The sequence below is a fragment of the Tachysurus vachellii genome, chromosome 17, assembly GCF_030014155.1.
Source record: "Tachysurus vachellii isolate PV-2020 chromosome 17, HZAU_Pvac_v1, whole genome shotgun sequence".
Lineage (NCBI taxonomy): Eukaryota > Metazoa > Chordata > Actinopteri > Siluriformes > Bagridae > Tachysurus > Tachysurus vachellii.
Genome location: NC_083476.1, coordinates 13,695,299 through 13,718,718, shown reverse-complemented (window position 1 = coordinate 13,718,718; position 23,420 = coordinate 13,695,299). Strand labels below are relative to the sequence as shown.

The 23,420-nt window shown below is 38.7% G+C and overlaps 1 protein-coding gene across 1 annotated transcript in view; it reads right to left on the bottom strand.

Moving 5' to 3' along the window:
• Window positions 1-591: 591 nt before the first annotated feature.
• Window positions 592-23,420, bottom strand: part of capn5b (calpain 5b) — a 39,042-nt gene continuing 16,213 nt past the window's right edge. Inside the window, exons 3-13 of the mRNA XM_060891659.1 lie at window positions 22,815-22,946; window positions 17,931-18,139; window positions 14,420-14,612; window positions 9,029-9,222; window positions 7,686-7,763; window positions 5,926-6,121; window positions 5,116-5,238; window positions 3,731-3,927; window positions 3,492-3,613; window positions 2,252-2,388; window positions 592-1,312 (exon numbers count right to left, since the gene is read on the bottom strand). Of these exons, the coding sequence (XP_060747642.1) occupies window positions 1,130-1,312; window positions 2,252-2,388; window positions 3,492-3,613; window positions 3,731-3,927; window positions 5,116-5,238; window positions 5,926-6,121; window positions 7,686-7,763; window positions 9,029-9,222; window positions 14,420-14,612; window positions 17,931-18,139; window positions 22,815-22,946 (1,764 nt within the window). The 3' untranslated portion in view covers window positions 592-1,129. The remainder of the gene's footprint in view (window positions 1,313-2,251; window positions 2,389-3,491; window positions 3,614-3,730; window positions 3,928-5,115; window positions 5,239-5,925; window positions 6,122-7,685; window positions 7,764-9,028; window positions 9,223-14,419; window positions 14,613-17,930; window positions 18,140-22,814; window positions 22,947-23,420) is intronic.

Below are 23,420 nucleotides of genomic sequence, written 5' to 3'. Positions count from 1 at the left end.
TCCCTTTTCAAGTAATGAATAAAGGTGACATTTAAATATATGATTTGATAAAACAGTTCAAACATTACCACCAAAACACAAGCAACTAAAATGCTAGCAACACATAAGCTGGTCATGGCAGTTATATAAAGAGCTTTGTAGTAGTTCATAGTAAAAGGGCACATCAGCAATTTTAAAAGACAGTTGAAGAGTCTGCGGTTCCTAGAGCATTAGTACAGCACCCCCTGGTGGAGTGGAAGAACAGTTCTAATAGAACTCGCATCATGGCACATGCTGTTTGGCAAGAGCTGAAGAGACCCAGCATTCTGTCACATCACGTCACTATCTCATGAGTGAGGTATACATGCAAAGTGTGTATACAGTACACATGCCCATCTCCTACAGACTGCTCTCCACTCTAAAAATGAGTGCTGGAATTTATATAGTTTGTTTACACATGCATGACCTTTGAAGGGTCGTCCGAGGGGGTTTATTCTGGATTAGCATACGCACACACATGCACACGCAAACACACACACACTCACACACACATGAGCTGTTTAAACTGTCACGGTCTTCAGGCAGTGGTGTTTCTATGGGGATGGAGGCTGAATGAGCTTTTGGTCCTCGAAGGCGGCTGGTCGTGGCTGAACTGCGTGCCCCTGTTTCTTGGTATTGTTGCAAAGCTACACCAAGCATGCTGCTGCACATCCAAAAATTTTGAAGAATACACGCAATTCAGAGGCACTCGAGTCATCCTCATTGTTGTTCAGAAAGCAGGTCAGGTGGGTCAGGCGCTATCCAAGGCATCCCTAAATGGTCTTCAACAAAGTAAGATAGTAATGCAAGTCTGAACTGGTAGGAATACCATGAGGGAGCACAAAAAGTGATGGCAAGAACAGATTTTTGTTGAGGTAAGCTGGCAGCAGGAAACCATGCGGCTGATCGCAAGGCGAAGACTCCGCAAAGGTCCCAATACCGAACCGACCTCAGCTGCTCATGCACAACTAATGTGTAGCCCTTATGAATACTATGCAAGCACTGCAAAATGATATGGGTATTCAGCAAGAGATGAGGAATACCTTGATCTCAGGCCATTAAGAGAGAAGAAAGGAAGAGGTAACGAGCAGGGCTGAGGTTCAATATGGTGTCAGATGTTGGTCAGCGTGGTGCAGGTGATCAGGCGAACGGTCAGCATGCCGGGGAGGTCGTTGTCTTGGCGGCTGCCCTTGTCCCTCAGGTGGACAATGTGCTGCTCTTGTCGATCATTCGGTTCACTGAAGAGAGTGACCTGACCCAGGAAGGTGTCTACAATCACATTCTTATTGTAGATCTGTCATCATCATTGGCCAGTCAGAGGAAGATGTTGAAGCAAAAGAGAGAAGTAGATTGGGAAATCAGAAGTGAAAGCCAAAAGTAAGGGTAAATACCCAATTGCAGGTTTGCCATGCTGAGGCCCATTTATTTCAACAAGAGCTTGCATGGCATATGATTTGTGGTGCAGTAAAATCTTACTCACTATGTGGCTATGTCAGAACCATCGACCATGGCAGAACCGAACTAGTCAACTTTGACTTCATAGACTGATCTGTTAGCTCACAGGTTCCCAGCCTGGTCCTGGAGTACCCCTTGTCCTGCACATATAAGTGTTTTTCATTCTCTAACACACCTGATCTAATTAATCATCTAATTACAGCTGCATCCGGAGCTGAAGTGGACGTGTTAAAGGGGGGAAACACTAAAATGTGCAGGACAAAATGTGAACGCTAAAAAAACCAGCTTGGCTTCCAAAGCCTGTGTGGAGCTGGTCATTGGAATAACATCTCTTCTGGCTAGTATGTTACTTTCCAGATTTCTTATTACATGACTAAACTGATTTCAGAATATGCTGCAGATTTTCTTATTGTATTGCTATTGTTTTATAATAGCTAATCTACTAATCTAAAATAATCTAATTATTACATTTACAATGTAGCATTAGTAGTAAAACACCATTTATTCACCACTTTTGCATGGTCCCGTGGAATAATATGTCCTGACTCTAAACCACTTTTGACTGTTAAAAAAGAAAACGTTTAGCTCAAGCTACAATATAAAATTATCTTCTGTTATACATTTGGCAGTTATGCAGTTATCCCCAATGTATTAGCTAAACACTGCCTTTATAACCTAGTTGCTATCTGGCTCCATAGTAGACTCTGCCACAATAGATTGCAATAGTCAATATTAATTTTAATTACAACCAGAGAAAACAGAAAAACATCACACTCACCTCAATGTGAATGCCTTCTTTTGGCTTTTTGCGATAGAACACCCCTTTGATGTCAAAGTTGGGACTTCTTGTGTCCTTATGCACAGGTGATCGAACTTTCTCCGCCTCACAAGTGATAATCACGTATGGATCTGAGGCTGGAACAAGACATCCTTTGGTCAGGTACCACTTTTGCAATTTCTGCTCTTTTTTATGCTAACGCAACACCATAGCTACTGTCTAAATCCAGAGATATGGCTGAGCGTTAATGGAAATGGTGCTATGGACAGAGAGGTTTCTATTTTTGGACAAAATTAGCATTTCTACCTGCAGATAAGAACGTTAAGTGGTAGTCCACTCACAGTGAAGGACAAATCCTTGGACACTACTGTATGTCAGTGTGATTGTGCTGAAAGTTTGTCTTGATTCAGAAATATAAGAGTTTTACACCTATTAGAAACTGCAGAATGTTAGAAAAACTGCATTAGAGCAAAATAAATCTAACCAGTGAGCAAAAAAACAGGCACATTAGAGGTATCAGGCTGATTAATAGTTTTGGCGCCCTGGGTCTGCCGGTCTGTGTTTCTCTAGCAGGAGAACAATTTATGCTCATTGCCACTAAGATTTAGTGCCTTTGCTGTTTATGTCATTTTGAATCTTTTGGGGAATCAGGCAGGTCGCTGTGTACCTTCATGAGCTTCCTGCTGGTTTTAAGCTCAGGAAAGGAGAGGAAACACAAGAGTAGAAAAAGGAACAAGAATTCACAGGCCCTGTCTTACTAAGGAAAAAACATGAACAGGGTCTACAGAGTATTACCTACATTAAATAAGCAAAACATCTCTTTTTTCTGTTTGCTTCAAAGATTAACCAAGTTGTATAGCTTGTATCTTCCTAAAATAAATAAATACAAGGTGCCAATGCCTCTTACTGGTTAAAGCCCTCTTGAAACTTGTTATGCAAAACAAAAGAAAATTATCATCAGAAGAAAAAAAAAGGAAGAGTTATGGTATGTCTGTGGTCCATTTTACCATTTAGTTGTCATTTTTTCTTTCAGCAATCTGTAAGCATTACCTTTTATGGAGTTTTGTGTGTCAGCTAAATGTAAATCTATTCCATGAACATGCTTGGTAATTTACAGCTCACTGGCATTTAAGACACAGATACGATGTATGAAAAAATATTTCAGTATGCACTATTAAAACATTTGCAAACATTTTTGATAAATGAGTCTCTGTCTGAACACATTGAGTCTCTGTCTTACCGCCGTTAGAGTCTTGTCCCTGCAGCCCCTCAGCACTCAGCACGTGCACCTGAGTGACCAGCTGAGGATATCCACACATCCCTGTCCAACACGTCTGAGGAGGCTCGTCCAGGGTCAACTCTCTGTTCCGACGCAGAACATCAGAACAACTCGATCGATCAACACTGGATGTGAGATTTAATGGTAACATCAAAGCATTCAAAACAAAAATAATAGGAAGCATTAGCAGTTAGGTTTACTTGCAGTCTGAAGGCACATCTGTGAATACCCGGAGCAGGAACTCTCCTTGCTGGCCAGGTTCAAAGGTCGTAGGGATGATGACATAGCGGCCTTCTTTCAGCTCTTTCCTCAGGAAGACGCAGCGAGAGTTGATGTAGATAGAACCTGCGACTTTCTGCTGGGCCGTGTGCATGCGGTATTTTCTGTTCAGCTCCACCTATTGACAAGAAGGTTGTAGAGAACAAGTGGTACTGTGTTGATGACATCATTAAAAAGGTTTTTTATGTCTCATATCAAATTACACTAGTAGTTGTGAGGTATGAAAGCGTTATTAAAGCGTTATCCCATCTGTTGACTCTACATACGCCCTTCAGTTTGCATTAAAAAACAATGCTTTGATCGAATAAATCCACTTATGTTCTGATTAAAACAGTGCAGATTTGATCAGATATGAGCCTTGATTTTATTTTACAGATTTGTTGTTAAGTTTTGCTTAACCTTCATTCATTCATTCATTTTCTACCGCTTATCCGAACTACCCCGGGTCACGGGGAGCCTGTGCCTATCTCAGGCGTCATTGGGCATCAAGGCAGGATACACCCTGGACGGAGTGCCAACCCATCACAGGGCACACACACACGCTCTCATTCACTCACGCAATCACACACTACGGACAATTTTCAAGAGATGCCAATCAACCTACCATGCATGTCTTTGGACTGGGGGGGGAACCGGAGTACCCCGAGGAAACCCCCGAGGCACGGGGAGAACATGCAAACTCCACACACACAAGGCGAAGGCGGGAATCGAACCCCCAACCCTGGAGGTGTGAGGTGAACGTGCTAACCACTAAGCCACCGTGCCCCCTTTGCTTAACCTTCAGTAAGAAAATTGAAATTAGCATGTATATTAAAATGTTATTTGGTCATTAAACAGGTAGTTTAACAATCATTTCTTTTTTTTTTGAAGCGCTTGTTAAAGTGGTGTCATTCACTTAAGCAAAGCAAAGCAAAGCGTTACCTTAGCCTTGACTAACGCTTGCTGTGGCTCTTTAATTCAAGTTCCCTGATGTTAATGATACTATAAAAGAATAAATGATGCTCATGATCAACACTTCTTTTTAATCACATCAACAACTGTGTGAATTCATCCAAATGAATCCACCTGAGTACAGTAAGAGTCGACTGGCTGGCAGTCAATTATCATTCCGTCCAAATGATAAGAAATACATCATTAAAGAATGTAATGTATCAGTGCTGCTCTACTACACGGCTAATAAAACTACTAACTACAAGCTGCTTCATTTAAAATGAAATCATTCCACCAAAATGTAGCTATACTAATAGCTAGGCTGCAATGCCTGTCAGGTGTTTATAGTGTATGTGTACTGTTTATATGTCAGTACCCGATGGATGTCGAAGCCGATAGCCAGGTTTTCTCCTCTGCCTTCTTTGGGAGTCGCTCTTTTCTCTTTCTGCTGCAGGCAGATCAAGACCTCATCCTCCACCTTCCTCACGTCGAACACGTACTACAGAGACCAGCGGATACTTTTACATCCACTCGAAATGTCTATTAGATTATTATTAATACACATTAATAGATCACTGAGGAAACACACTGGACCTACAGAAGCATGGATGTATCTTTGAGAAAGAGTTGCAATTGTACCGTATTCTTTCCGGTTCAATTTATAGGTTTGACGATGTTGGAAAGTTTGGGATATTTTAAGCAAAGCCTTGACACAGACTCGTTCTGATAAAACTTGGTCTTCGTGATGATCTTTTTTTAATTAAGTTTGGCCCCCTATTAATTCTTGAGTCTTCCAGAAACAGGCGGATCATTATATTTAGATCACATGACGCCTTAAACGCACACAGGTCCATCAACTATTTATGTGACTTCTGCTTGAAACTGCACCTGAACAAACGTAAGGGTTTCACACCAATGCAGGGGTGAATATTTATGCAAGCACAACAATCATCAATCAAGATTTCTATTGTTAAATTATTTTGCAAACTGATTCCAGTATTATGAGTTATTTTGTGTAGAGGTGTATTATATATCATTTAAGTCAATTTAATTCCAGGTTATAACACTACAACACACAAAACGTTCAAAGGGGTGAATACTTATGCAAAGTATTACTTATACATTGCCATTGCTTCTATCATTTTGAAGAAAATGTGTTTAGAACAGCAAATACAGAGGCACAGACCTGAGGGTTCTGCAGGAAAGTGGCTTTGTGATTGATGCAGCCTCCTGATCGGTTACGCAGAGGGTCGTCTCGGTAAACCCACGATCCTCTCATCACCTCCTCCTCCCAGGTCTTATGGATGCTCAGGTAGGACGTGTTGATGAGCCGACACAGGATGAGGTCAGTAAAGTAGTGACAGAAATCCTCAAAGTTCATCCTGAGTGCATGATCAGAATCAGCATGGAGTTTTTCACCAGTCTTGAATTTTGTTTCGAGTAGCTTAGTGCTGTTTTAAACATTTTTCAGCCAAACATTAACCTACCCAAAATGATCTGGTTACATTTGATGCTGATGTAGCTAACAAGCAATTTAATTTTCTCCCTCAAAAAAACTTTTTTGCAAAAATCATCCTTACACTTCGTCTGCTTCTTCTTGGACGTCACATGGAGATTGTACTGATGTGGGTAAGGACACATTATGATCTATGATCTCTAAAAATGACTAAGACTTTAATATGTAACTGAACACTGAAGTGCTGTTGTAGCAGCCATCCTGGACAACCAGAATCAAATGTATTGTCATTTCACTTCCTAGATCCTGTGTCCCACAACCAAAAGTGGGAGTCGTACTAGAAAGCTCACTGTAAAGTTTACTGTGAAGAAGGAAAAAAGCCTTTATTTGTTACAGATCTATTCCAGCACACTGAAATTCTTTTCTTTACATATGCCAGGCTTTTAGCAATAGGTCATACTGTAGCTGATCTCACACAATCCATATCTGGGGATATTGGATTGCTTTCTGTCTCCATGTCCAGATTAAATAATAGAAGCTGGCCCCAAGCTCTGTAGTAACCTGCTGGTATCCATTAGAATGGCGTCATCGTTTTCAGTTTTAAAAGCCAATAAATAAGTTATTTATTTATTTATTGAACCTCCTCTGTCTCTCTCTCTCTCTCTCTCTCTCTCTCTCTCTCTCTGTGTGAGTGTGTGTGTGTGTGTGTGTGTGTGTGTGCGCGTTTTCTTATTTGGTATACTTGCTTTTGTACAGCACTTTGTTCAACCCTCAATTGTTTGTAAATGTGCTTAACTAATACATTCGATTGATTGATTGATTGATTGATTGATTGATTGATTGAAATCTAGATTAAGATGTAGATCTGAAATGAGAAAACAGTGACAAGTGTCAAGGAAAAAACTCCCTCGAGACAAATCAGGAAACTCATAGAGGATAATGAGATCATTTTAAGCATTACTCTACATCCATAAACTATAGAATGAAACATAGAAAGAGTGTTCAGTATAATCATATTGTGATTAGGAGTCCTTCAATGAGCACAGAACAGTCTTTAGGCTTACACAGCAGATCTCAGGTTTTAATCTACAACATCAAAATCAGATTACAGATCATCACAATGTGAATATGGAAAGATTTTGGGTGAGACAGACTTAATTGCTAGCTAAATTATTCTTAGCTAATTGACCATTTTAGTGGAGAAGGAAGAAATTTTTGTTTTGGCTGAACTATATCTTTATATACAGTAATAGTCAACTCAATAGAGACCGCTGGCACCCTCACCCCCCCAAAAAAAATTAGCTTCAATAAATGTCAAGGCCATAGGCAAGACTGAATGATATGCTCATGGTCAGGATGTACTGTAATATCGTCCACTTAGGTCGTCAACTCTCAGAAATAACAGAGAGTAATACTCATTTCAGTATCAGTACTGAATAGAACACTTTGTACATTTCATGACTGAAGCAGAGGATAAAAAAATCTCTCACCAAAACTCTCCGTCATCCTGCACAGTGACGCCCAGCTTCTCTCTCTCGCTCTTGCTCACCTTATTCCATTCCTCTGAGCTATAACACACATCACACTCATCATATATCTATTCAGACTGTAAGAGATTAAATCACACACACTCAAACACACACACACACCGTGCTCACAGCCTGTCTCTGTCTAAGAGATTTCTGGAGCACTGTGTTATTCTCATCAAACCGTCAATTAATTTTTCATCTGTGAAAAAAATATATAAAGAAAGACTGCTTTCACCTCAATAACATCTCTCTGGTTGCATGGTAAATAATTCAGTCCCATATAACCAAAGCGAAGCTGTTGCTAACCTGAGGCTTAACACGCAAGAAAGATTTCCCCCGAATTGTAATTACGTTTCCATTTCACACCCAGCCGCTGTATGAGACGTTTAGGCTGTCATAAAACAAGCAGCCTGTCATTTAAATGGATAATATGAATATCTAAACACCCCTTGAACTTTTCCCTCTTCCTCTGCAGGTGCTTCCAATTTTATACCTGCCTGCCTGCCTTGATATCTCAATTTCACACCAACCAGCGATAAGAATAGTCACTTTGGCTGTGTGTTATTTGTCGAAAGCCATCTCAGGGGAGGGAGAGAGTGAGACGGATGATTTTTGAAAGTCTGTGTGTGTGTTCTCACTAACGTTGCTTTCAGAGGCAAAAGATTCAAAATTATTTAGTGCCTTTGATCAATAGTAGAACCTGACTACACTGCGTTGACCATTCAAACATGTCCCTACACAATCAGAATTGATGTTTTGTGGCTTTTTGGATGTTATGCCTTATATGCCAATGACAAATTTTGCATTTATATACATAGTTATATACATTTGAAATTTAGTGTCTCGCTATACCATGAATATGAATCAACAATTTTGATGACGTCATTCTGCTCTTCAGCTACTCACTCCTTATGTCCAATTAAATGCTCTCTAGAGTCTGAAATGTCCCGCCCCCAACTAACTGTCTAGTCCAGTGTAGGATCTACACTGGATTTTAGATTAAAGATGCAATATCAATATCTAATATCAATATCAATATCAATATAATACCAATATCAATATTATTCCTCAATATCTAACCTTCTTATTAACATTTTCTAAAACTGTCTTTGGTCATATTAACACTAAATTATCCTCAAATGAGCAGGTCAAATGCTATCTAACATGGGAAATCTTAATTAAAGACCAAAATAATTTTATGTGTGTGGGTTTCAAATCTGTGGCAGCAAACTTGGGCTAAAAAATACACAGTGTAAAATCAAATCTATATTCGCCCCCTCCAGTCCAGCAGGTGGTGCTCTCACCTGTCACTCCATGGCCCGCTCCACTCCTTCTCCCCCCAGGGGTTCCTCATGCGAATCATTTGCAGCTTCTCAGATTTGAAGAAGGATAGCAAGCCGTGGCCCAAGCGCACTTTCCGAACGTCGGTGACTGCGTAAGCGTGACCTTTGACCAGCCCACATTCCAGCCGAGCCTCCATGTCCTCCACTGTGGTCGCCTACAGGGAAATAATAAAGGAGCTACTTAAACAAATTCAACACGAAATCCAAGTTTAATGTGTTAAATAATGCAGAGTCTAGCAAATAATGCCTCAGCATTCTTAACAGACTGTGATGAACAGCAATAAAATTAATTTTAGTTTCATTTTTGTTTTAAGTTTAAATGACCAGTGATAATACCAGACTTGCCATACACTTTAGTAAGGACACTGCTTGGCAGACTGTAGTAGAAAATGAAGCTCTCAGTGTATGGCAAGTCTTATAAACACCCTGTAACACTCATCACCGGTCAACAGAAATGTTCTCGGAACTGCTGTGTGTGTTCAGAGCAAAGGCAGGAGAATAGGATGAAAAAAGCAATTAGACTGTGGCTGAAACAAGCAAGGCCAGACATGCTAAAGGGCTTGATGTAACAGTCTTCAAATTAAACTGTCTCCTGGACAATAAAACAAAACAAAACAAAACAAAACAAAACAATAAACCAACGCCAAACCTTGAAGCTATGTTAGAACTCAATTAGTCCTAGCACTGCCCTGAACTCCAGATTGACATAATTCCTAAATGTGTCTTAGTTTCCTTGTTTAGTAGTTCCATCTGTTTAGACGTACAAATGGATTTCCCAAAGTTTGCGAATTCAAAGCCGAGTCCTGGGTGAGCCTGAGGGATTTGTGTGTGTTTGATTTGATATGCAAGTGTAGCCACACCGGCAGTCTCAGCTCTCATTGTCTATAAATGTCTTGTCGCTGTTGCTTCACTGTGAGAGGAAAAAAAAGACTTGTTGATAAAAAATTCACGTAGACTTTAAAAGATTGCTCCAAGTCTGGAATTGAACTCATTTACAAGAAAATGAACGTCTGGAAGAAAATGGTAATGGAAAAAAAACCCACCCTGAGCAAATTTATATTAGTGGAAGGCTGAACTTTGATGGCTCAGGAGAAGTAAACGTGATTCTCACTTTTGATTCGTTTAGGTATCAGATGATCCTAAAATTCTTTACAATCTAATAAAAAATCTGACAACTTTAGAGTGATGCCCTCAAGGGAAGATCTTATACCTTCAGTTTAAGGACTTAGAGAATGTAGTGTATGTTTCATTTAATGTACCTCTTCTGCTGAAGGTGTAGAGGATTTATGAATTATTTACTGAATCTAATAGCACTGGCAGCTCATCCATAGGGGCAGGTAGAGTTGAGTCCCACCATGTATATAATACTCATTCAAAAACGTTGATCTGAAGTTAACATCATTCCCGACGTCATATAATTCTGTTGATATGCACATGACATCTTTTGAGTGATTAACTATGGGGAGGAGAGGAGTAGCGAATGGGATAGTTAAACAGGGTCTGTCTACTGAGGTTTATTTTTGGGGCAAATAATCATGATTATATCTAATACATTTGTTCCAACAAAGACAAAGTGCAAACAGAGGCAGGGTTTTACACTGTGGTTAAGAAGAAGTTTCACACTTGTAATCTAGAACTAATATTGGCACTGCTTTTTACCTGGGGTTATGAAACGCTGTTCCAAAGCTTTTGTTCATTTAAATGTGCATTGGTGACAAACATGTACAGTGTAAAAAAAAAAGCCAGTGTTGAAATGTTACAGCTGGATGATTAGCAACAGATACAAAATCAGAATTTGGAGGACTAACGTGACATTCTCACTGACGTGTAAATGTGAACCAATCCAATCTTATTCAATCACGCAGGTGACATCACAAATATGTAAAAAGAAGGTTAAAGGTGGGGTCTCCGATGTTTGAGAAATGCTTCAGAAAACTGAGTTGGGACGACAAACTAAACAAAAATCAAAACAAACGTGTAGCCAATGAGCAGAAAGGGGCGGGTCTTGTCAATATGTGCGGAGAGAGTGTGTTCAGGGCGCATGTGTGACATTAGCAGAAAGCGGTTTTAACATTAACATGGAGGATAAAAACAAAGAAAGAAAGTGAAGAAAGGCTTACGATAAGGCAAGAAGTAGGACCCGTGTTAATATAGGATCAGCTTTCCAGCACTGGAGAGAACTGAAGGAGCGGGAAGTTGGCCGCATATTCACGGGTCCTACTTCTTGCCTTATCGTAAGCCTTTCTTCGCTTTCTTTCTTTGTTTTTATCCTCCATGTCAATGTTAAAACCGCTTTCTGCTAATGTCACACATGCGCACTGAACACTCTCTCCGCCCATATTAAGACCCGCCCCTTTCTGCTCATTGGCTACGCGTTTGTTTAGATTTTTGTTTAGTTTGTCGTTCCGACTCAGTTTTCTGAAGCATTTCTCAAACATCGGAGACCCCACCTTTAACCCAGGGTTTAGAAATGTATAGTGTGAAACATCAGATGATGAAGAGTCAGGATTAACTGTTAACCCTGGGTAAAGTAGGAACAGTGTGATACGTGAAACACCTATGATTCTGGTTCTCCAGGGTTTACAATAAGCCAGGGTAAGATATTTCAAGTGAGACAAGCCATTGTGTGTCTATGATAAACCGGAACAGTTCTACTGCAGCGTATTAGGCCATACATATCAGTGGGGTAGAATGACATTAATAATGATGTAGCCTCAAGCTGAGAGGCTATAACACTTGACTTGTTCATAAATATTTAGAACAACTTCTGTAATAGACAGTCACCATACTCTGTTAATAAATCTGACATACAGTCTAACATTAATTTTGAATGGTTCCCTTTGTTCACCGAAGCGGGTGTGCTTTGCTTTGCTAGCAAAGCACGCACAGAAGAGCTATGACCATTTAACAGGGTTGCCAGGTTACTGAAAAAAATTCTCAGTCTAACTACATCTCAAAAGCCACAGTAAAGAGCTGAAAATAACTAGTAAAGATACAGTTTACTGCGGTCTGATTCGGAGTGTGATTGTTCCCAGCGTTCCCCTGCAGCGTGGGTCTGGTTTCAGATTCACTTGTTTCTATTGAGGCATTTCACCTCCTCTGTGTCCCACAACGTTCATGGTACAAGTTTTTTTAAACTAATGACATCATTATTGGCATCATTATCGTTACTCCCTGAACAAGTGTGGACACAGGAGTACGAGTTGCGTTCACATTCACGCTTAATCGTGAGACTTCCCTGTTAACTGTCCTGCATGTGGCTGTGTGATTTCTCTCCTGATAAACATTAGCACTTGTTCTGATTTTGCCATAAAGGTGCAATAATAATTCAATGGAAGGTAAATGGTTCAGTTAGCAAACTGAGCAAACTGACTAAACTAAAGTAAAAAGCTGAGCGTATAAAAAACAACTTTGATTTATCAATTTTAAAAATGCATTTTTCACTAACAAACTGAAAAGTATTCCGATTTTAAATGGAATTTAAAATGTATGGAGTTTTAAATGAGGCTGAACTTGCTGAATGGCTTATTTTCCAGTCTTTATAGAGGAGCTTATTGTAAGATATATTGCACAGATTAGAAGCGGGAACAGGAATTATGACATGGATAATATCTGTATATCAAAAATGTAGGTGCACCTTGCTGAACCATGTTTCCCATGCAAAGGCTGAGATGAAGAAAAATATGTCTTCCTTTTACTAAACACTTTTTCCTTTCTTTTTTTTTTGAGATGTAAATGGACTGGAATTTTATCTCAAACAAACCCTGGTTAATAATATACAAGCTTCAATATTAGTGCCAACGAACAATGCAACAGAGGAGGCTGTGTCACTATTAACGTTGTCCTGCTCCACCGATATTAAGGGTCATGAGCTGCGGCTGTCGAATAGAAAAGGCATGTAATTATGAGCATCGGGAGTCGTGATGTGTCTTATAGAAAATGTTTCAAGGTTGTCTCTGTTTCCAAACAAGAATCTATATCTAAAAGTAGAGCTATTTACTGTATGTATGCTGTTAAAGGAAAGTAATCAAAGTCTGAGTCATGCAACGCAGCTCCATACTATTACCACCCCAAAGCTGATTATTTTCTATAACAGCACATCCTGAAAAAATTTATTCCTCTTATACAACAGCTGATTGCTACAATTCCATTTTTTATCCATTTACTGTAGCTATAAATAGATGTTTCCTCAATTGTTTCTCTTACTCTTCTCACCCAAAGCAAATGAAAAGAAAACGAGTCATCTATTCTGAAAATACAGATTGACCTCAAACTGGAAACTCCTACTAATGATAAATTAACATCTCCTTACAGAAAACTTCATCAAATAAACGCTTTATTAGTCATAAATCAATTTATAGATTACAGGTGCGTTTCAATAAATTAAAGGAAAAGTTCATTTATTTCAGTAATTCAACTCAAATTGTGGGGGTCACGGTGGCTTAGTGGTTAGCACGTTCGCCTCACACCTCAAGGGTCGGGGTTCGATTCCCGCCTCCACCTTGTGTGTGTGGAGTTTGCATGATCTCCCCGTGCCTCAGGGGTTTCCTCCGGATACTCCGGTTTCCTCCCCCGGTCCAAAGACATGCATGGTAGGTTGATTGGCATCTCTGGAAAATTGTCCCTAGTGTGTGATTGCGTGAGTGAATGAGTGTGTGTGTGCCCTGCGATGGGTTGGCACTCCGTCCAGGGTGTATCCTGCCTTGATGCCCAATGACGCCTGAGATAGGCACAGGCTCCCCGTGACCCGAGGTAGTTCGGATAAGCGGTAGAAGATGAATGAATGAATGAACTCAAATTGTGGGACTTGTGTATTATATAAATTCAGTACACACTGACTGAAGTGGTTTTTGGTTTTTGTAATTGAGATGATTTTGGCTCACATTTAACAAAAACCCACCAATTCACGATCTCGAAAATTTAGAATACTTCAGAATACCAATAAAAAAACATTTTTAGTGAATTGTTGGCCTTCTGGAAAGTATGTTCATTTGCTGTATATGTACTCAATACTTAGTAGGGTCTCCTTTTGCTTTAATTACTGCCTCAATTCGGCATGACATGGAGGTGATCAGTCTGTGGCACTGCTGAGGTGGTATGGAAGCCCAGGTTTCTTTGACAGTGGCCTTCAGCTCATCTACATTTTTAGGTCTCTTGTTTCTCATTTTCCTCTTGACAATACAGCATTATAATTTATTGAGATGCACCTGTATGTAGATTTCCTGGCCCACAGAACACAGTGAGATTATAGATCTCATACCGATTTTATATTATATATTATTTAGATGACAAAAGCCTTGGGTTATGTGACAAAAAGTGGAATACTAAACATGCATAACAGTAAAAGCACACCCTGATGGAGCAGCTGATGAGTCCGTCTCGATTGTGGACCTTCAGCGCTCTCTCGAACATCTGGTTCCTGGCAGCTTCATCCTGAGCGTACATTCCTTCCAGCAGGTCCACTGGCTCCGAGATGCCACCGGTGAAGTCCACTAAAGCGTCGGCCGTGTTCCCACCATCCAGAGCTTCGTAACAGCCGTACACTCTGCGGAAGTGAAGAGAAAGTGGTGATGGGATTTATTCCCAATAATATCTTAACAAAATAAATAAAAATAAAAAATAATGTAAAAAATGAATATGGACAAATGTATTTGTTATTATGACATAGCTATAATTTAAATAATACAATTCTGCCTCTTTTAGATGCTTTTACACAATTCATGCTTTAGATTAGCAGATAATTCATGTTTGTTCAATCTAAATAAAATGGTTTTAAAATAAATAATAATATAATAAATAGGGTTTTGTGGAAAAAAATTGACAATTATTATTGACAATAAAACCATCCAAATTAAACCCAATCAGAGCTGTGGATCTTCTCGAACTATTAATCCTCACCTGGTCACTGACTTTTAGGGGGTGGTCTCTTTTTGCAGTTGGAGAAATTGTGCCATAATATAATGGATTAGTTTATCCTTGATTTCATGAGCTATCACTCCCACCTGCTCCATGCAATAATCACCACACAGTGACTGATCTGTACACTTAGAGGGAGCGGGATGAGCTACACTTTGTAGGATGAACATCAGGTTTTAAGTGTTTTACTTCTCATATTCGGTCCCCCAAAATCTATATATAGCTGCCAAGCTCTCCTAAACACACTTTATACATATATAAACATAGACTAAAGGGTAAAAATAATAATAGAAATAATACAATACAAAAAAGTGCACTTCAGTTCTTTACAGATGTGCCTAGGATGTACTGTTTAATAATTGTGTATACTGTACATTTATATAACCATAGAAAAATATATTTATTTACATAGATTCTAGTAAAGATATTGCTCTGTAGAATACTGCACTTTAACAGACGTGATATGTAACAGTGGATGTTCTAGTTGTTCAAAATGGATATGGCCTGTGTGAAGAAACCGTTCTTGTGCCCAGATGTTTTAGTGCGTAGTGATCTAGTTATCAAAGGTGATATAACCTGCAGTGTATAAGTTTATGTTATTTATTCTGTACATAGTCGCTTTTTCTATTTGAATACTTTTTAGTTTGTCTTATGTTCATGGTTGTTCGTTGGTGCTTTAACACTGGCATTTCCCACCTAAGATTACTGTACATCTGCCAAATGCCGTAAATGTAAACGTAATTTATGTTTATTTTATTCAGTGATGCTTAAAGTTTGGATTTTTTTTTAAATAAACAAACTGACGGACTCTGATGGCTCATCGGTCTTAATGACTCTGATTGTATAAGACTTTTCTCAAACTCTGAGGCCTTCTAAGAACAGATTGGATTTATACTGAGATTAGAGCTGCAATGATTATTCTGATTAATTGATAATGTCGCTTCTTAAAAATGAGCAAATGTGGAATTTTATGTCTGATTAGTTATTTAGTGAACACATAACAGAGACGTAAATACCCTGGGCAAAGATACAGTCAGTCATTGTTCTTGAGTAGACTGAAACATATTCATGCAGAGCTGAGACAGAGCTGCACCACACACACAGCACTTTTCATGTCCAACACTTTCTTGTTGTTGTTTAAAAGAGCAAGTCAACAGATTTCACTGAAACATACAGGCAGCCTGTGTTGAAGATTGTTTTCTTGCTTAATGTCTTTTACGACTGAGTTCATGTCTCAACGAGGGTGAGAGATGCTTGCTGTCTTTCTCTCCCACAGATAGAAAATGAAAAAAAAAAAAAAGATACAGAAAGGTTCAGTCACTCTGTTCAGTGTGCGAGGAAAAGAAAAACAGAGATTCCTTTCATACCAACAACTGTACAACAACGATAATAGCAACTGAGAACTCCTGCATCGTGAATGACATATACTAAGCAGTACTATGATGTGATGTAATATCCTCCATTTACATTTCATTCAAAAGGATTGATAAGAGTTTTTGATGCACTGTAATAATTAAATACGTGCACAAATGTCTGTTTACTACGTAGTACTAAACACATGCATACATTTGCATAGATTAGATAAAGAGGCTCATATAAAATGAACTTATAACTAAGTGAAATTGAATGTTACTGTAACATGGAACGTTCTTTATATTAGCTCTGGAGGAAAAACTAATCAGTAAAGATGTAAAGAAATTGGTACTTATGGTTTTATTTTAGATTATGATAATAAAAAAGAACAATAAACCCACAAGACACATTTAAGCTTCTTAATGAATTATTAATTGAAGACAGCTTGTCTAAGTGGATCTAACTTACTGGAATGAGACGGGAACAAGTTCACAATATACCTATTGTTTACTTTACTTACTAATATTAGATTCAGAACATATAATCTGTCTTTCTGTCTTTCTGTCTGTTTCTTTTCCTGCATAGCTAGTACACTGGATTCCAGCCAAATTAAATTCCACCTTTTTTTTTAATTGGTGGGTCCACCATCATTTCCTTTTGTTTTCCTTCACGGTTTGTCAGCATTTTGCAGTGTTTGAGCTCTGCTGTGGAGCTGAAGGAAAATAGATTAAAATATAAATATGCTTCTGGAGGTGTGGGTGTAAAATATGCATGCACTTTTTTCCCCTCCTGAAAAACATGACTAATGCTGTCATTATGGCCGCTGTGTGGGAAAACTCTGAATTAAATCACAAGAACAATAATGCTTACAGTTAGGAGAGCGAGATTTTGTTTCCAAAGTTCACCTGTTCTCAAATGTATTTTGCATTTGTGTAAGTTTTAAGGAAGACCGTTGATTTACATATCGATTCACTAAATGGACAGCTCATTATATATAACATGGCATATCTCTAAATTGTTAAAACCAATAAAGATAATATGTTACTGTTATTTAATTCACTTGCAGTTGTGACCATTGGAAACATTTTTCTGTTAGTGTCATAAAATCCTATAAAAATGACAATGTTGAAATATTAGCTAGATCAATGATATAATTTATATTAGTGCTATTATATGGTCTGATGTAAAGAATAGGAAGGTCTGATTCTATACTCATCACTCATTTTTATAAAAAGGGGTTTAAAAAAAATCTAAGAAAAAATGTCTTTGTTGATAAATTATGTAGCTAATTTTACATTTTAGATCAATCTAAAGCAAATTATTTAATTGATTCTAGTTTAGTGCGAGATTAAGGTAATTAACCAGCAATGCATGTTGTTGTTATTTTGGCTGCACCCTCTTTTAGGGTCACCAGTTTTATCTGGGCTTGAGACCGTCACTGAGAGTTAATCCATCAGTGGCTCAGCGTGGGATCCTGTCACTAGACCGCCGCAGACGCCTTTTTATAAACTTAAATTTGTTTATTTTGTATTTTACATAATATGGAAGCAAGCAAGCAGGAGTAACACGACTTTTATAATTAAAGTGTGTATACTTGGCATAAGCTTTCTCCACCAGAGCACTCCAGAACTCATTGCTGTCATGTGAGTGGCAGTACACCAGCTGATTGTCCACCGTGGGCAGGCGGTCATCGATCACCACATCCACCCAATCACCAAAGCGCCAAAAGCGGAAGTGGAAAATTCCAGCGTACGAGTCTGTTTTCTCCGTATCCCATTCCTGCTCTTTCCAGTCAGGGATAACCTGAAGACAGAGACACAGAGAGAAAGAGAGAGAGGTTTGAGGTTTAATAATAACTTCATTTCTATACGTTTTACATCACACTCTTTAACAAAGTAAGAACGTTTCCATTAACATAAATAAAACACAAAAAAAAAAAAATAATAATGTTATTGATAGATAAAAAAAAGAAAGAAAGAAAGACAGACAGATGGAGAGAGAGAGAGAGAGAGAGAGAGAGAGAGAGAGAGAGAGAGAGAGAGAAAGGAAGATACACAGCATAAAAATACCATTGATACCATTGTACAGATCATGCTGTTCTGATCATAAATGAACAAAAGACCATGGTTTTTTTTATCTGTCATCAAAGACAGATAATTCTTTTTACTACCTTCTAAAAAAACTGCTATAATTTTTTAGCTCTGTAGCTCAACAGTATCCTTCTACATCATTTGTTCAAGCACACAATTTGGCTGGGAACCAGTTTCCTGTGGAGAGGGGCCTTGCCTATCAAGATTCCCAATTTAACTCAGCTCTGATTAGCATGCTGTGAGGTCCGGGCTTGCAGGAGGGACTGTAGGACAAGCGTGACGAGCAGCCGTTTACAAAATGATAACAGCCCCTGCTAGAAGGACATCAGAGTGATTTAGGAGGCGTTTAGGAGCTGGTTTACTGGTGACGAAGCTCCTCTGAGACAGCACAGAGATTGGATTTCACGTACGGTTCTGTGGTAATTGCTCAATGAACAGCAGCTCTATTGCCACAAGGCCGTGACAATGAGTGACATTCTTCAAAAAAAACAAAACAAAACAAAACAAAACAAAAAAACAACAACAGTGTGCTGCACTGCTGATCTTTAAACTTGTCTGAAATGCCTGGTTAAGTTTTTAATTGCCTTTAGAAAGAAGATACTGCACACACACACGCGTACACATGCACACATGCACGTACACACACACGCATACACACCAACGCACACACACATATAGTGAGTGCAATGTGAATTTTTTTTTATTATTATTATTACATGCATCTGAGCCCTTGCATATAAACTGATATTCTAAGAGATTGTTATTAGATTAAATAAAGTAATCATTTTACTATCCAAATTTGACCTAACAGAAAAGGTATATCATTTTAATATATTATTACAGTTCAAAAACTGCCTTTTATTATATAGGAGTTGTGTGAACTGCTCTATTCTTTCCTATCAATCATACACTACAGTATTTCTGTATTATTTAATTACACTATGTAAATCAGGCTTTGGGGCACTTCCCAATGCAAATAAGTGACATTTGGGAAAAACCTGACTAGATAAGCTTTAAAAAAAACTCTCATCATTCCTCCTTAAATGATTGTACAATTCAGCCCTAGTGAATACACGTCAGGCAGTTTGCTGAAAGCTAATACTGTTGAGGGAACAAAGCTTTTACTGAAGCAAAGCTTCTTCCAAGCTAATGTCCTGTATCAGCGATCAGACTGCTGTAGAACACAAAAATGGATTTGGTTGAATGTTTAGGATCTTAAGAATTTACAATACAATATATTTGTTGAATAAGACAAGAAAAGAAAAGACTAAAATATACAGGAACTCAATCCAACAAATCCAGCTGCCTCGTATTCATAGCTTGAACCTGCTACCTTATGTACAAACACCACAGCGCTCTCCTGAGCAACAAGTAATCATTGACTTAAGACTGTGTGGGCAGAATAGACACAGACAATTCATACACGAAGCATGAAAAGATGAGAGAAAAGTCTTTTCTATCCATTCTGAAGGGATGCATATATGCAGAAGACAGAGAGATGCTCCTGTAGGCATCATCAATGTTTAAAATCTTTTACATCTTAACCAATGAAATATGTTAAGTAAGCAAGCCTTTTATCTGAAAACTGGAATGGATGTTTCTTGTTTATTTAAAAGATTCTGGGCAACCAATTTACTAAGAACATCCATTATCCTGAAAAAAAAAAACCCTTTAATTACTCTGAAAGAAAAACAATTGAATATTTAACCTGATGACAGTTCAGTCAATGTGTCTCAGTGTCTGTGTACTGTACTTGTATATCATAAAATGCCCCCTTTCCACCAGAAAGAACCGGGTGCTGGTTTAGAGCTAGTGCTGGTTCGAAGTTGGTTCCACTGGTGAGCCTTGTAAGAACTGGTTTGTCTTTCCATGGGCTAGAGAGCCAGAGAGAGCGCCATCGCAGAGCCAAGTCTTATGTCACAGTATACAACGTTACTGTATAAAGCAACGTTAGCGCAGCAGCGGCAAACACAATCAAAACATCAACGATGGCGGATGTTGCTTTACTATTACTTTTTTCAGTTGCTAACAAGCATTGTTCACTACCGACACCACATTTTCAAAACTCTTCACACAGTCTGCATTACCAGCATGAATGTGTTAATCTCACCTACAAAACTCACTCAGACCAAAATAACACTGACAACAACTCTCATTCAGAAAACACACATTTCATTCACAACACACTGACCTAAAAAACACTAACAACAGGAAGCATTACATAATTGATGAACTTTTCTTTTTAAAGTTTCAATGATTTTCCACATAAATCAGTTCTTCATGTAGAAAACTGTAACAACAATCTCAATTTATTGAAAGCATTTGTAACACGAATGAATCAGAAATTAATCCAAATTAAAAAATTTTTATATGAATATAGTACTTGAAAATTATAACCAAAAGGTGAAAAAAGAGGGGAAAATCTCCAGGGCTGCAATGATAATAAAAAAAGAATAAATAAAATACATCCTACACATTACTGTAACATGTGTAGTTGTTCATTATAGTAAATTACAGTGATGGTTCTAGTCTGCTCTCTCTCTTGCATTTGGCCACAAGTTCTCATCAACATCATCTTCCACCTCCACGCAGATAAAAACTCCTCTATGGGGTTTAAGAAAGGGGAGTATGGAGGCAGGTATAATGCTGACATCCTGGGATGTGCCGCAAACCACTCTGTGACTGCAGCAGAGTGGTGGAATGCCACATTATCCCACACAACAATGAAGGAAGGGGAGTTTGATGCCCTTTGGCTTCTCTCCTCTGCTGGCACAAGTCAAATATGTAGGTCATTTAGAAACGAAATGAGCCTCTCTGTATTGTAGGGGCCAATGAGTGGTTTGTGTAACAGCAAACCTTCACTGGACATTGCTGCACACATCGTGATGTTAGCTCCCCTTTGCCATGGGACATCCAAAGTCGCTCTCTGTCCCATTATATTTCTTCCCCTGCGTAGTGTTTTTGCCAGGTTGAATCCAGCTTCATCCACAAAGATGTGGAGTTCGTCTGGCTTCCATCTCCATTACCCTCTAAATTGCAGACAGTTTCACAGTAATTGACATTATGCATCAATGTGTATGTACCCTGTTTGGTTACTGAACAGACATCTTACCTGGACATATTGATACCGGAGTTCTTTTACACGTTCACTGTTTCTCTCAAAGGGTACAGTGTACAGTTGCTTCATCCTTATTTTTTGTTGCTCTAGGACTCTATAATTGTTGTTGTGCTAACCATATTCACATTTTCAAAAGTGCCATTGTCTACCAGCACTCTCTCCCGAATTCCCCGCAGTTTTATTGCATTGTTGGCAATTACCATATCCACAATGGCAATTTCTTGCGCATCAGAACAGATTCTGCCTCTCCCTCCTTTCATGGGCAACCTTTGGATCCTACAGTAAATCACAACTATTACTGTATTGTAATAGGCTTCAAAATGTCAATATGTGTAAAAATGTACACATTGTATTGTATTTTACTGTACTGTGTAATTCAGATATCATTAAGGGATGCTCATCTCACCTGTTGTGTTGTCGGAAAATGCGTACTATTGATGCAACTGTTGAACGTGGCAGATTTGGTTGCACCCTTAGACCAGCTTCTCTATTTTAGCTAAAATTGCAATCAGCTTGTAAAGATTATTTTTTGAATTTTTGGCTATAAAATTGAGAATATTTAAAAATAATTACTGCATAAATGCTTGGAATTTGCCATCATTCTGTTTTGAATGTGTTTTTTTATCATCTTGAATGCAGTGTGTTAGCATTAGAAAAATGTGCTAAAAGACAGTATTTTGCATGTTGTGGAGTACGAATGGGAAAAGTTTGAAAAGTGTGGTCACTGAATGCATTTTGTCTGAAAGCAATGAAAAATGTTTCACAGTTTGGTCTGCATTTACTTCTGTTTCGCTGACTGTGTGAAGAGTTTTAAAAATGTGGTTTCAGTATTGAACAATGCTTCTTAGCAACCGAAAAAAACTGTAATGCTCACGGCTTTGCAAACCTACATTTGCACCCAAACACGGCGAATCCTGATTTAAAATGATTTAAAAATGCCACTAACGACTTTCCCTTTTGTCTTTTTGGTCACAGTAACCCCGCCCCCGTCACAAGCGGTTCTTAAGTGTAGACCAGCTACATTTTGGTGCTACTTACTGTAAGAACCACTTTTCCTGGTTCAGAGTCGAAAAAGAAAGAACTGATTTTAAATTAGGCTCTGGCTCTGAACCAGCACTCAAACTGCCTTGGTGAAAAAGGGGCAAAAGAGTGTTAGAAGATGTCATGTACAAAACCAGCTCAGAAACAAATAGAGAATAACATCACAGAATTTCCAATGGAACTGAATCTTCACTAAAGCTTGTAAAATGATCAAAGCTTGGAAGCTTACTTTCTGCCACAGAGACTCGCGCGAGGCCAGGCTTGAACACGCCGCCACAAACCAGCAGTTTCCCAGTTGCCCTTGGTGCAGGTCATGAGCGCTGATCCCGTCCACGAACAAGTGCGGATCATCACACAGCTCCTGATTTAGAGAGAGAGACAAAAGCGACCAGTCAAAAAGTATGAATGTGTGAACAGAGCACAGTGAGTGAGGAATAGCAGCAGCTGTGTGAACACAAGAGAGCAGTCAAGGATCCTGTTGGATTAAGGAAGCAATGAAATAAGAAGTGGGAGATGAAATGGCAGGAGAAAATGAAAAATAAAGTGTGTCTAGTTGTGTTCAACTTCACAGTCCACCCGATTTCAGCTCTCAAAAAAACAGTAAGACGACGAAGGTTTTCAGGATGTTTTCAGACCTGTAGATCTGTGCTTTGTTCTGAAACAGTATACTTAACAGTTAACATGTGGAATTTTCACTTGGTCTCGGTTTGCTTTCACAATGCAAAATTTCAAAGTGTACCACAATGTACTTACTGTATGCAAGTCACATAGACGAAGAAGCCTTTTATTTTTTGTCACATATACATTACAGCACACTTAAATTCTTTCTTCCTAT